At 41.4% G+C, this 15,385-nt stretch overlaps 1 protein-coding gene across 4 annotated transcripts in view; it reads right to left on the bottom strand.

Moving 5' to 3' along the window:
• The window catches only part of NGLY1 (N-glycanase 1), a 68,818-nt gene that overhangs the window by 48,850 nt on the left and 4,583 nt on the right, over positions 1–15,385 (bottom strand). For all 4 annotated transcript variants that reach the window (XM_054019945.1, XM_054019944.1, XM_054019942.1 and 1 more), the window contains exon 3: positions 11,230–11,472. In XM_054019945.1, the coding sequence (XP_053875920.1) occupies positions 11,230–11,472 (243 nt within the window). The remainder of the gene's footprint in view (positions 1–11,229; positions 11,473–15,385) is intronic.

Raw genomic sequence — 15,385 nt, 5'->3', positions numbered from 1 at the left:
AGGTTTAGCGGGGGGCCTGGTGCCAGCAGCACCAAGTGACCTGGCCCCAGCCTGCCCCGCCCCACTCCACCCTGGCATCGTTTGGAGGAATGACATCATAGCTACAGATTTGGGACTGGTTAGAGGTCGTCTCAATGGACAGTTGTCTCTCTTTCCCAGCCAATCAGATTGGTCTGGAGAAGAACTACGGGACAGCAATTTTGTGAGCGTTCTAACCTCAGATCACATAATTTTGACTTTAATAAGGATGGTTTGGGGTTTTTTTGTTTGTTTGTTTGTTTTTGTTTTTTTGGCTAGCAAATTCTACCAATCAAACACTGGAGCCACTGGACTTTAAGAATGTAGCATTCTTACAGCTTATTGTTTAAGACAATGGCAGGTGAATAACTTTGTCTTCAGCATGAGGAAGACTTGTGCGAAAGCCTCAGAAGTTCATTAAGCAGACAAAATATCAGCTATGCAAATAGTAGGTAATATCAATCTCAGTATCAAAAAGGAAACAATGTTTGTGGTGCTGGACTTTTCCCTTAACTTATTTTTTTTGGGAAGCTGCATGTATGACGCACTAGTAAGTCAAGGCAATATTGTGTTATGATACCTCCTCATGATGTTCAACAATGTAATTGAAAGTGACTATATCTAAAATGACTGCTTAAGATAGAGTGAGTTTTCACCTTACATAGGGAACATTGACTGTCTTGCAATGGGTGGGAAGGCCACCTGTTCACACAGGCCTAATAAGTGAATATTGGATCAAATCAATCACTTAAACCCACTCAATTTAGCTGCTCTGAATGGCCTCTGTTCTCTAAGCCTCCAATATGGCATTTGTTTTCCACTAAGCTAGATATAAAGAGGAACTGATTTATGACTGTAGAAGCAACTCCCTGTATGAGCTCAGAGCTGCAGACTTTTTTCTCCATAGCTTTATTTTCGCCTCTCTGACTAGTATGGTCTGTTTTTGCTGCTTTTCACTCAAAATGATCATATTTTCAGAGTTATTTTATTACCTGCTGCCTACGCTGGAGTCACACTTTATGCTGTTTTTTATTGAAGTTGATTGGGTCTTGGAGAGAGTGTCACAAGTGAGCAGAACTGTTAAGGTCAAATGCTGTCATCTTGGGTCATGCAACCTCAGCATCTCTTTATTCACCTCCTGTAAGTTCAGTATGTGCATCTCTCACAGAAGAGAGATGTGTGGATTCCAGCATTCCTCCTTCTGTCCCCCACCCCATTCCTCCTGTAGCTCCCATACCACCGCATCAGTTTATTCAATACTTCTAATGCAGCCAAACAGATTTGAATGACGACATCATAAGCACTTTCAATTCACTTGTGCAGATTTGAGGAATGCTCCTCTGATCAGCACTTAGCTGAGTCTGAGTTTAGCATGTTTCAGACAGACTGTTTCAAACAGAGCAGGGGTGACTTTTTTCCACATACCCTTGTCTGGTAGAGGATACTCTCTGGCCAGGACCAAATGCTGTGGCTGAAGAATGCTCAGGTGAACTTGATCACTATCTAACTGGCTGCTTGTCTATCTCACATGCCCTAATTGATCTGGTTAAGAAATTTTTCCTGATATCCAAATTAAAGTTCCCTTTGTTTGCATTCATTCCATTACTACTAATTAGCACCCTCCCCACCCCCCCAAGCCTTCCTACACAATTCCTTTACATCCTTCCAGTATCTGGAGATTATTTTCCTCTCCCCTTAGTCACTTGGCCAACCAAGTTATACATATCTTGTTTACTCACTCTAATTAATTACTTCCCCCCCCCCCCTTATTTTAATTGCTTTTCTTGGAATACTTTCCAACTTAACATCTTTCTGGTGATAAAGCATTTGGACCTGGACTCAACACAGTAGCTGTGGTCTCACTGCTGGTGTATGTAGTACATCCTTGGCTCCTGCTAAGGCTGATGATTATTTGGTAAATTAGAGCACACATGGTCATTTTTAGCATAAGTCATCTTTCACAAGTGCCTTTAATGTACTAAATTAACTGGAATAGGTAAATTGTCTGCCAACAAACCACTGCATTAGGCAATTTAGCACAGGGACAGAACTGATAGGAAATGCAATAGTTATATAGAGATTGATCTTGTGAAAACACCTTGAGCATGATTAGATGCATTAATAATTTGTCACCATGATGATAAGAAACTGCAACTTGCTAAGGTAAACAGAATTTGCTAAGGGGAGGCTTGGTAATTAAGTATGGAATCTTTTACCATTCACTAGTCAAAAACTGCCTAAATGGGCAGTGATCAAGTGTTTTTCAGGCTAAGAAAGCTTGTTAACTGAGTTGTCCATGGACTTCCTACGGTGGAGTTGCATCATAGGCGCATTTAACTTACGCGATTTTAACTATACGCGCTCGGTAGAACAAAAAAAACCAAAAACAAAAAGAGAAAAATAACAAATACTATACCTGTAGTGCGGGCAATTTTGCCCGCCATTCCATTCAATGAGCCTTTGACTATATGCGATTTTCGCCTTACGCACTGACTTCAGAACCTAACCCCCACGTAAGATGTGACTCCCCTGTATTTGCTCATCAAGTATGGTTGTCTAATACAATGCTTTTCCACTTTTTAAAGCTATGTGTATGCCCCAATTGTATGTATGTTCTCAGTTAGTCCAGGTGTAAGCAACCTATGGCACGCTTGCCAAAGGCAGCATGCGAGTGTTTTTCAGTGGCACTCACGCTGCCCGGGTCCTGGCCACCAGTCCGAGGGGCTCTGCATTTTAATTTAATTTTAAATGAAGCTTCTTAAACATTTTAAAAACCTTATTTACTTTACATACAACAATAGTTTAGTTATATATTATAGACTTATAGAAAGAGATCTTCTAAAAACGTTAATGTATTACTGGCACGCAAAACCTTAAATTAGAGTGAATAAATGAAGACTTGGCACACCACTTCTGAAAGGTTGCTGACCCTTGAGTTAGTCACTAGCTCGCCTCCATTTCTGAAAGCTTGTCAGTAACGTTCTAGGTTCTCAAAATGTTGTACCTTGTAATAAATAGAGCGTGATGTTATAGCTAACTAGACAGGGGACCAAGATGTGTTGTATGGTGAACCTTCTACTCTAATAAGGAAAGATTGAGAGTTTTTTGGTATTGAGCTCAGAGGTGAAAGTAGGAGAGTATGGAAGGTCGCTGCTGTCTGTCATCTAAAACCAACCTGACATTTGGATGCAAGGAAGATTCTTGTATGTTCCTTCCTTCTAGAGGCAAGTGCTACTCTGACATATACTTAATGAGTGCACCCAGGATTTTTTTTTTAGTAGCATATCTAACCAAACGGGAATTAATTCGGGCCTGTGCTATCGAGGAGGTCAGACTAGATGATCACAATGGTGCCTTATAAATATAATCGATGAAGATTGGCCTCCCCCAGTCAGTTTCGCTAAGTACCACTTAACAGCAATTACACCCCGCTACACTGATGGCACCTTCTTTTCTAAGGTAATTAGCTGAGGAATTTAGCAGAGTAGTAGCTGAGCAGACAAAAGCATTCCCTGCCCTCCCATTTGGCATAGCAGGACAAGGAAAGAGATGGGAGAATTAAGTTAAGGGCTGTCCAGCAGGCAGCAAGTCATTCAGTTTTTGCTTTTCCAGACCAGATTTTTGGTTGCTCCAGTTTTCAGCCAATAGACTTTTTCCTGGTCTAAAGTGATTACTATTTAATAGTTATATGAGGAGCTATATAAAATTTGTGGCCACATGAAGATCCTCTGCAATAGCTAAGGTTTCATGTCTGGGCATGAAAACTAAACTTATGTCAGAGGCTGTCCTTCCAGAATATGGTTAAACACACTCAGGGAAGCATGCAATACTACTGCTGAATCTTTTCTGAGACTAGAGCATTCTACAGTGGTGTTAATCTAGCATTTTTCATTAGCACTGAGACCCCTATGTATGTACTCCTAGGGGAATTCTGTGCCGAAAAATTAAAAATTCTGCGTACAATATTTTAAAATTCTGCAATTTTTTTTGTCTAAAGAACACTACATAATCACGCCAGTTTCAATTATTTTGGTAATTTATTTCAAAACCTGTCAGCAAGTACGTTTGTAACAATACAGAGAGACTCAAATTCCCCCAGGAGTAGAGAGTTAAAGAAACCCCTATGACAACACAGTTCCTGCTTCTCTGCCCCCTCCATCGCAGAGCCCAGCCACAGGCCTCCCATCCCAGATTCCTGTACCCCTTCCGCCTCAGAGTCCAGCTGCAGGGGTCCCCTAGCCCAGATACCTGCTCCCCCTCCGAGCCCAGCCATGGCCCCCACCACGGATCCAGAGGGAGAAACAGCCTGATGCTGGGTCCCAGGCTTGCAAGGAGTTTCCTGCGTGCTGCTGTCTCCTTCCCTCAGGGTGTGCGGGGAACTGCAGCTGCCAGGAACCCTCTAGCTCTGTCCCCAGCAGTGTCTTCTATGTGCAAGCTGGGCTCTGCCAGGTCCAGCAGCCCCTAGTGGCGGCCAGCAGCACTGCAGCCCATTTCTGTGTGGGAGAGGAAATTCTGCACAAAAACCATTAATTTCTGCAAAATTCTGCATTGCTCAGTGGTGCAGAATTCCCCCAGGAGTAATGTATGGGAAACCAAGAAAAAAATGTGACATTGTAGGTGGGTAGGAGAATCCCAGGACAATAGCTTCCTTCATAGCCTTATACTTAAACTCAGGAGTGACCCTTTTGCTGCAGGACAGTACTACAGGACCAGTCCGAACTTTTCATAACTATTGAAACAGGACGGAACTGGTTTCGCTCTTCCTGGAGCTCATCAGCTGTAGGTAACTGGTTTAATATAATGGGCCAAACTGTGCCCTGATTCACCTCAATGCAGTTGCATGGAGCATAAGTCATGGTAGAATTTGGGAAGCATGTATTCTCCACCCTCCCAGGGATGGCATGGTATTGACCAGAGAGAGTTTTCAAGCCGTAAAATCATGGTTTTTACCACCTTGGGAAAAATTAGTTAGTCCCAGTTTAAAACATTTTCTATTTTATAAACCCTTTCATTAAAGGACACCACACTACACTTAGTCTTAGTTATATAGTCAAATTGTGGTGACATAAGGCAGTAGATTCATAGATTAATTTATGGTTACACAAATAAGTAAAATGGAAGTGGGTGTAATACTAATATATGTAACTAATACTGAACATCTGAATGTCTGTATACATTTTGGTTTGGTATTTTCTCAAGGAAGTTACAAGTCATGACTCATTTCAGTTTGCAATATTATATAAACAAAAGTCATTATATGAAAATGACAACAATGCTGAGTTGTAGGCTTGAAACTTTAAGCAATTAGAAGCATGCAGAGTTGCAGACTGCCAGTGCAGGTCCATTTGGCCACATAGCAGTCTGCAGCAGCAGAACAACTTTGATGTAGTAGACAGACCAAGCCTATTCCTCAGTTTTAAATAGATGTAGCCAATATTTGAAAAGATTCATTCTATGCTTGCTGAACTTGCTGGACATTGGTAAAATAATTGCATCAGATTCCCTGTTTCAGGCGGTTTTACCAGTGCCCTGTCCTAAACTAGTTTTTCTCCCAGGAAATAACCAACCCTGTACCCACACCTCATGGCCTCATTAGAAGGTTTTTAATAACTTATTTTAAAAAGCCTGTTAGTCTGTAAATGGCTAAATATTGTAAAGTTTTTGAAAAAAGCTTCATTTATAATTTAATATTTTATTATTGTATTCAGAAGATGTTCCATCCCAAAAACAAACATTTCAATGCAATCATATGCACTGAGAGGTGAAGGACAAAAGGAATCTAGGACTCCTGGTGGTGTACAGGATTTCCAGATGGAAACAGTCAACTTTCCTACAGGTACGTACAGAGCTGCTGCTTCCCACCCTAGTTTTGGAATCCCCAGATTCCATGTCTACAGTGACCAACCTTCACAGATCACCTCAGTAATACAGTAGCACTTGATCTCATGGCCTATGTGGAAACACTTGGATTTTCACAGGCATTCCCTGGACCTATATATGCAATTGGAAATATGCTGGATCCTATCTTAAACCTAGGATTTGGTACTGGTGACATCAACATACCACTCTTTTGGTATGATCATCACCTCATCTAGGCAGAGATCAGAGCCATCCTGCTTTCCCACTAGAGGAGTGAGCAACCAGAACTATTCCAGCCCTGAAAATTCCTAAAGTCTGTAGGTTTTCAACTCACCCTAGGAAAACAAGCCACCCAAACACAAGGCAAGGGTGCTGATGAGTGAGTACACCAAAACAATCACTTGTCATCCACTACCCTGGCTCCAAACCATCCATTTTCCCCCACATCGACTCTGAAGATCACCAAGAACTATGGCAGGTGAAGTGCAGAAACAGAAAGCTAGAAAGCAAGTGGCACAAAAATCATTCTGAACCTGTCTGGAAGCAGCACAAACAACAGTCACAGGACTGTGCTATTGCAGTAAAGGAGGCAAAACAAGCCATCCACTTTTCTGCAATGAGTGCAACAGAACCACAACCAGCTGAACTATTTTGCAGCGAACTGTCTAATCAGCCCACATGGCATAGCCCAGACATCAGACCCAGAACTGACCACTGTGAAGAGCTCTCACTGTATTCCACTGATAAAAAAAAAATCAATCAAATGTGTATGGAGCTAACTGGGAAAAAATTCCACTTTGACCAGAGAATATTATCTACCCCACCACCCTTGACTTTGGCTCCATCACTCAAGACAAAGCTCAAGAATTCTTAAGAAATATTAGAGCCACAATCTGTAAAATGAATCCATATCCCTCCTTATGGAAATAGTCAAGCCTCCTTCAGAGAAGCATCTACCAAGCTCCTGGAAAAAATACAATAGTTCACACAATCCTCAAGAAGCCAACACTCAACCCTGAAGATCTCTCAAACCACCATCATGTCCCAACCTCCTGTTCCTGAGCAAAATAATTAAGGGTACATCTTCACTTACCGGAGGGTCCGGCGGCAGGCAATCGATGTTCTGGGATCGATCCCGGAAGTGCTCGCCGTCGACACCGGTACTCCAGCTCGCCGAGAGGAGTACGCGGCATCGACGGGGGAGCCTCCGTGCCGCGTCTGGACCCGCGGTAAGTTCGGACTAAGGTACTTCGAATTCAGCTACGTTATTAACGTAGCTGAATTTGCGTACCTTAGTCCGAAGTGGGGACTTAGTGGGGACCAGGCCTAAGAAAGTAGTAACTACCAAGTGCCAACATCCTGAATGCCTCACAATCAGGTTCAGACCAAGGCACAGCATAAACTGCTCTTATGGCACTAAAAAATGATTTCTTCATGGCCATGGACATATGAGTCTTCGGCTCTTGTTTGACTCCTTGTTAAGCCTGGATGATCAGGTAACATCACAATTTCCAGAAATGCCTTCTTTCACCCCCAGCTTGCTAGGAAACATCGTCCCTTCTTCCCTGATGAGTACCTAGCCACAGTAATCCATCTATTTGTCACCTTCATGTAGGATTCCTGTAATTCACTGCAGCTGAATCTGAACGTGAAGGCTGTGCACAGACTCCAGCTGGTACAGAATGCATTTGCCCACCTTCTCCATGGATTAAGACATTGTGAGTACACCCAGGCCTGTGCTCACGACATTCCACTGGCTCCCAGTCAGCTTTTGATGCCAGTTTAAAGGCCTTGATCCTAATTTTCAAAACAATCAACAGATCAAGCCGCAGCTACATCAAAGACTAAATGTCGATCTATGAAACATTGCAATAGCTGCACTCTTCTTTATGATCTACAATGTCCCAGATCAGGATGAAGCATCTGAGAGCTGGGGACAAAGTATTCTCTGAGAGGACCTGGCTATGAAACAATCTTGCAGAGATCAGGCAATCTAGTGTCTGACCATCTCCTGAGTGAGCAGGCCTTGACTTCAGCTGAGCATTGCTCTCTCCAACAATAGGTAGCTGAATGCCCGTTGCCACAGGTCATCAGGGTAGCTAAGTAATATAAGGTGCTGCGTTCAGGTTGCAGCCTCCTCCGGACGCATGGGTTTGTATCCCATCCCAACGTTATAAGAACGCTCTCTCAGAGAGGAAGCTTTTGCACCATAAGTGACACTTGCAAGTTGAACACCCCCGCCAACTCCTTCCGTCCCATCACTTCCATGAAAAAAAGCCTACCCAAAACAGAATTCTGACTGTATAAAGGGTGAAGAGAAAGAAAACCCATGAATCTACTAGAGACGTTGCTAATGATTTTACCTGGAAGATGCTCAGATCCTACACCAATGTGAGGCAGTATAAAACCCTAAGGTAGGTAAGTAGATAGTTCTTTGTATATTACCTCATCTCTTTGAGAATTAAGCCATTTGGTACTTAAATTATCTAGGTCCTTTGTAAATAAGGTAGAGCAGAAGAGCTAAAGTCAGGACTTCTTGGGTTTGGTTCTACCATTGGGTGAACTTAAGTAAGTTACTTAACCCCCACTGGGTTTCTGTTTCTTTATTTGTAAATAGGTATAATACTCTATGTACTGGCATATTATAAGGTTTAATTAACATTTATAAAATCAAATAGTCTGAAATGAGCTATACTATTATGGGGGGGAGGGCAGGATAGCTCAGTGGTTTGAGCATTGGCCTGCTAAACCCAGGGTTGTGAGTTCAATCCTTGAGGGGGCCACTTAGGGATCTGGGGCAAAATCAGTACTTGGTCCTGATAGTGAAGGCAGGGGGCTGGACTCTATGACCTTTCAAGGTCCCTTCCAGTTCTAGGAGATAGTTAAATAAATAAATTAAAATAATGGAGATATCCTATCATTGACCTTTTTACAGAAGCACTGAGTTTTGTGCATCCTTGGTGCCTTTTCTAACTATAGTCAAACTGACTGCTTTCCATGTGAATGGACATTTAGGCATACACTGACTGATAAAGCTTAAAGATCTGATATTCACCTGCAGCTTCCATTTACTTCAGAGGGATTTGTGGGTGCTCAGCACTTCTGAAAACCAGGACCTTAAATGATCTTTTCTGGGTTGCTTTTAATTAGCTCATGAAGAGGTTTGTAAATCAGTAGAAGTTCCCTGAACGTTTGAATGTCAAGAATGAGAGTAAGGACAATTCGGACAATTATGGTCCATCCTCTTAATCTCACATGCAAAAGTTGGATTCACTTTGTCTGAAGGAAACCACTTAAGAGTAGGTTGTTGTGAAAGTGAAAGGGGCTATATTCAACATTTGAATCACATCCCAGAAAAGCCTTCAGGGGGGAAATTAGTCTCAATGTATGAATAAGAAAAAATGATATAGAAAAGAAAGGGGCTTTGGTTTCAGGCACTGAAAACTTTTAGGGAAGGTTTCCATCTTAACCAAACTGCTGGCAATGAAGTTAAACAGGGTGGTGGGAAGAAATTTATTAGAGAAGATTGGAAAACAGAATAAAATTTTAATAAGCAGAAGTCAAGTTACATGTTGAGTAGCATGGGAATCAGTTAGCAACAAACAGTTGCAACAGAGAAAAGGGAAGGAAGGAAACTAGGAGTAATTTTAGCTAAACTAGCTATATTAAAATAAGCACATATTTACAAACATGAGTCTGTTCATTTACCAATGAGAAGTGAAAATGGATGAACTAAAATGTTTGGCATTGGGGAAAGGACCTCTACATAACTGACACTTTTGAAACATGGTGGAATAAGAACCATCAATGGGATACTAAAATTCCTTGCTTCAAAAACTATACAAAGAAAGGATGGTTAGGTTGTTTTCCTGAAAAAGATCCTGAAGTAAAACAGTATATGGCTATATATGCAAGATCTTAAAAATATGAATACAAGAGTGGGGGTATACTATCAGGTAAGGATATGATTTTGTTATGGAGGTCATGAATTCTGTGACTTTAACGGACCTCTGTGACTACTGCCCCCACCGCAGTCCCCAGGCCTGGAGCAGCAGCCGACGGGACTCAGACTGTTAGTCCCTGTGTCTCTCTGGTATTTTTAGTAAAAGTCAGGGACAGGTCACAGGCTTTAGTGAATTTTTGTTTATTGCCTCCGACCTGTCCGTGACTTCTACTAAAAATACCTGTGACAAAATCTTAACCTTAACGATCAGTCTCTAGATTAGAGTAGCAATGATGAAGTTTAAGACAGTTTAAAGAGGCAATAAAATCCACAACAGTAACAGCAACATCCAGCCAACCCAATATCGTACAATGGTTGAAACATCACTTATAAACACAGTTTGGAAAAAATTTCTTTGGGCAGCTTGTTCTGAAGCATATAAGCGGAGAAGCTATTCTAAACACAATCCTTAGAAACAGACTTGAGTTAATTCAGGAAGTGTAACTGAAATTTAAAGAATGGGGACACAGATTTTTAAAGAACTGAAGTTAAAAAACCAAGATTACCTGAAAAGCTAAGCGTCCTCCATACTGATTCCACTAATGTTAACTTCTTAAGAGTTAGTCTTAGACAATGTAATACCCCAGGGCAAAGCATAAAAATACCCTACAGGGTACACTTCCACAATATATAGTTAACCAACTTGTGGAATTAACTGGTGGTCAGTAGAGAGCTGGCTAATCACATGATGTTGGCTGTCTTCATTTCCCACTGGTATATTACATACAAACGAGTTAAAAATACATAATACCGTCTTAATATTTACTTCTTGATGTAATTGCTGTACACAATTATGTATATAATTATGTATAACAAACTAATGTTATGAATGCAAATGCTAGGGAAAGTGACCCATAAGATAAAAAGATGGGTCCACACTATAAAAAAGCGGAGAACCTCTTGCCTATCACAAACAGGATTTTTTTTAAATTTGACTTTTCTTCTGAACTATTCTGCATAGGTCATTCTTGGCTAAAAGTTACTGAGCTGGATGGACTATTGATTTGTGGAAATTCCTTTGTTACTTTGGAAAAGTTTTCCATCTAAAAAACAGTGAATCCTGTTCTGGAAATTGCACACTTAAAGACCTTTTCTGTTGTGTCATTTGTTTGTGCTGGGCCCATAGCACATCCAGCTTTAAGGCTGGATGTAGACAAAGAACTTCCACAATCTCATTAAGGTAATGGGAAAAGATGTTCCCAAGAAAGTGATCAAGGGAATCAAATTTTCAGCTGTCCCCAGTATTCTAGTTATTTCTACTTCTGCCCTCATGAAAGTTTCTCCAAGTCTTATAAATACAATCCCTTTTACAGGATAGGTATTATAAGAGGGTGTTAAAAGGTACTTACCATTGCAGCAGATTGTGCAGTTGATGTTTGTAGTTGCCTATTGACAGGGATTGGGGTTGAGTCAACAGCTGTTGAAGACTGAGGTACAATAGGCTGCATACTGGTTACAGTTTGAGAAGATCCTGATCTTTGGGTTTGACTTGATTCACTTAATCTGCTATTTCTCTCTCCAGCAATCAGATCTCGGATTTTGTGTAGTTGTTCAATTGAGGCTTCCTTAGGAAAAACAAGATGAGTTTCTCCCTGAAATGTAAAAAACATAGGAAAGTTAATTTTTCTGTATTTAGTGCATGCAAATAGAACAATGCAGTTTAACCCTTTCTCTGCTGGCCTTGCTGCAGAGAGAAGAGGCATCCTTAGGTCTGGTCTATACTACCCGCCTGAATCGGCGGGTAGAAATCGACCTCTCGGGGATCGATTTATCGCGTCCCGTTGGGACGCGACAATTGATCCTCGAATCGGCGCTCTAACTCCACCAGCGGAGGTGGTAGTAAGCGCCGCCGACAAAAAGCCGCAGAAGTAGATTTTGCCGCCGTCCTCACAACGGGGTAAGTCGGCTGCAATACGTCGAATTCAGCTACGCTATTCACGTAGCTGAATTTGCGTATCTTAAATCGACTCCCCGCTGTAGTGTAGATGTACCCTTATCCATAGAGACCCAGGGAAACTGGAACAAGATCTCAAATGTTTCTAAAAGAATTTGCCTATCTTCAGGTTGGATTAAGAGAGGAGGAGGAAAAGGGCCTCATGTTTTTATTTTTATCTTATTACTCCATGAGTAAGGGGAAGTGTCCAGTTTCTCCTCTAAACAAGGTCTTGTGCAGTAGCTGTGCAATGGGAAGGCTGGTAAGGAAACTGCCAAGCCTGAAACGAAACCCAGAAGCAGTGAAATGACCATGGTGCGAACATGAAGAGTGCTGAGCCAGAACAGCCTAAGCGAGATGGGGTAACTGTAACTCTGATTTCTTCCCCTCTCCAAACACCTGAGAAAGCTGGACTAGCATACAGAGCTGGAACATACACACCCTGCAGATGGCTACTGAAAATAAGTTTGTGACCGCCAACCTTGATTACCACAACTTGTATAGAGATGAAGCAGCATACTCTCAAAGCTCTAACTCATACAAAATACAGCAGCAGTTTAACCAGTAACGCAGGTTCCCAAACACAATCACTGTGGAGTTCAGTTATCTACACAGATTTTCCATTTAATACTGTGCCATTCAAGGTGTTATCCTGGACCTCTTCATGAGATTAGCCCTAGAAACCTGAGACACTACCTCTTCCTCTGCAATCAGGCTCTCCCATGACAGCTACTTTCCATCAGGGCAGTTATAATATGTGACCAATAGAGGGAGGCTCAGAAGTGCAAAAGACAGAGCTCCCACCAGCACTGGACCTAGATTAGAGAACTCAACCCCACAAGAGATAAGAATGACAATAGAACTAGCCAAATTCAGCTCTGAAAGCAAAACTTGTTTTTTCAGCATAGCTTTCCCTCAAATATTCCATACACAAATTAAAACTAGAAGCTATTTCTACTTCTATTTCTGCTACAGTGATGGGGCCATATTAGCACACAAGGGATGAAATCCTGGCTCCACTGAAATCAATGGTAAAACTTCCATTGACTGCAATAGGGCCAAGATTTCACTCAGGATGTTTTTTTACCTTAACTCTACAGATTTAAGATGATGCTTTCCTTAACTTTCATGTTATTTGGCACTAGATATTTATGGACAAAGTAAAGATATGCAAAATGAAAGGAAAAATGCTACTTAAACTGCAAGTGGCCAGAAAGTAGAATCTGATGGAGTCTCCAGTTAAGCTCAACGGATGAGCTAATCACTTGTTTCAGGCCCCACAACAAGACCATAAACCAATTCTGAATCTGCAGCTCCAGGTGAAGGTAATTGTAGATTAACATGCACTGTTTTTAGCTTTATGCCTCACACATTTCTCCTTGCTTGCAGCAATTCAGATCATGCGCTAAAAGCTCCCAGATGTTGAGGTCAACTCTGCAAGATTGGCGTTTGGCCCCTTTCAGTGTTTTTGTAACATTTTCTTGGTCTGCCTCTAAAATGCGTTCCAGTCTGCAATTCTCTGTAAAAGACAGCCTTTGGTATTCTACTGTCAGACATGCGGACCATATGACCACAGCATCTCAGTTGTGCTCTCACTATAAAAGCTTAAATGTCCGATGTTGCAACACTCAAAGACCTCAGTGTTTGGACTCAAATCTTGCCATTTAATTCCAGTTATCTGCTCTAGAAATCGTAGAGGGAATTTGTCCAAATGTTTTACGTGGCATTGATAAGTTGTCCATATATTGCAGCCATAGAGGAGAGTAGTGGTGGTGATACGTAGTGGTGGTGATACATAGTGGTAAACATCAATTATAGTTTGCCGTCTGACACGGTGCTCATGCCAGAGACAACGCTAAAATTCTCTGAAGGCATCAGTGGCTGCACCAATACATTTCGTAATGGTATTATCATTGTATTTCAAAAAACAACACTGTGTAGATAGCAAAATTTATCAACAACCTTGAGTGGTACATAGTCAATAGGCAACAGGAGCAGTTGCAGTATTTACCAGTGGAGCCTGGACTGTCACTTCTGCCTTCTTTAGGCTGATTGTTAAGTCAAAATATTTTGCTGCACGCACAATCAATGAGCAATTGAATGTCCCTGAGGTTATGGGCCACTAAAGCACAATCATCAGTGATAGTAATTCATGAATAGTAATCTTCATAACTTTTGTCTTCTCACACAGGCAATGCAGATTTAAGATACCTCCATCCATATGGTACTTCATATAAATACCACAATCAATGTCTCTGAATGCATCTATTAGAACAGCTGCAAACATGATGCTAAACAATATTAGGGTAAGAACACAACCTTGTTTTACTCTTTTGGTGACAACAGAGGAAGATGAGAAGCAGCATTGGTCAAGGACACGAACCTGAATTCCTGCATGAAAAGATTTAATAATGCTGACAAACTTATAGTGGGAAAACTGAACTTGTGGAGTCTACAAGCCTTCTCAATTTACAGAGTCAAAGGTCTTAAGATTGACAAAAACTACATATAGGTCTTGATTCTACTCACAACATTTCTCCTGTATTTGCTGGAGTGAAAAGATCATGTCTGAAGTACCATGCCCAGGATGGAAGCCACGTATGCCTAAACGCCAATCTTCTCCAAGTTGATCAGTTAGTTTCGTATGACTCAGGCGAGTATCTTTCCTGCAGTGGCAAGAAGTGAGACACCACGATGGTTATTGCAAGAAGCATGACTGCTTTCCTTTTGTAAAAGTGGATAATGTTGGCCTCTTTCAGCTCCTGTGAAATAGCCTCCTCTTCCCAAAACTTTAAGCAGAGGCCAGTGAGCTTCCTGATCAGCTGTCTTCAAGTCCTACAATTCTATGTCCCTCACATTTGAAGATCTCTGCAGGAATACCATCTGTACTTGATCCGTTGCTGTTTGACAGCTTTCCATACTTCAGATATATTTCGTGGAATTGAGAATTGGTCTAGAATTGCAAATTGTTCAAGATCATCAAGTGCTCATGCTAATGTGGTGTCTGGGCAGTTCAGAGCCTTATTAAAGTTCGCCTCATCATTGCAGAATTTGTCCACGATCAGTCAGTGACAGTGAGTCATTTATATTCCAGATAGGGGTAGCCCATTAGATTGCAAGTCATACAGTCTTCAGCTCATCAAAAACCTGTTTGGAGTCTTTTTTGTCTGTCACGGATAGCTGGTGGAAAATGAAGCCAACCACCTTCAATCTTTCATGTGGCGAAGCTTAGCTTGCACATTACACTTTATATGTGAATAAGCCATCTTTTTTAATAGATGAGTTTTTATAATTTATCTATGTGTGAAGAACATGCATGGATCTCAAGAGTTGCTTTCTCAGCATCATTTTTGTCAAAACATTCCTGATGCCCCCTCTTTAGATGCATTGAACACTGTTTCCTTAAAAGATGACCAGACAGAGTCAGCATTTATTATGTCTGACTCAAAGTGTGATGAGAACTTCATGACGTTTTTTAAACACGCTTTGTACGCGTGAGCTCAGATTTCAACACATGCACACTGAGCATGGGTATTGGAGATTGACAACATCTGCGCTGTTTCAACTGGAGG

Source organism: Malaclemys terrapin, chromosome 2 (assembly GCF_027887155.1).
Source record: "Malaclemys terrapin pileata isolate rMalTer1 chromosome 2, rMalTer1.hap1, whole genome shotgun sequence".
Lineage (NCBI taxonomy): Eukaryota > Metazoa > Chordata > Testudines > Emydidae > Malaclemys > Malaclemys terrapin.
The sequence above is the reverse complement of the archived record's forward strand: the minus strand, read 5'-3'. Positions and strand labels throughout refer to the sequence as shown.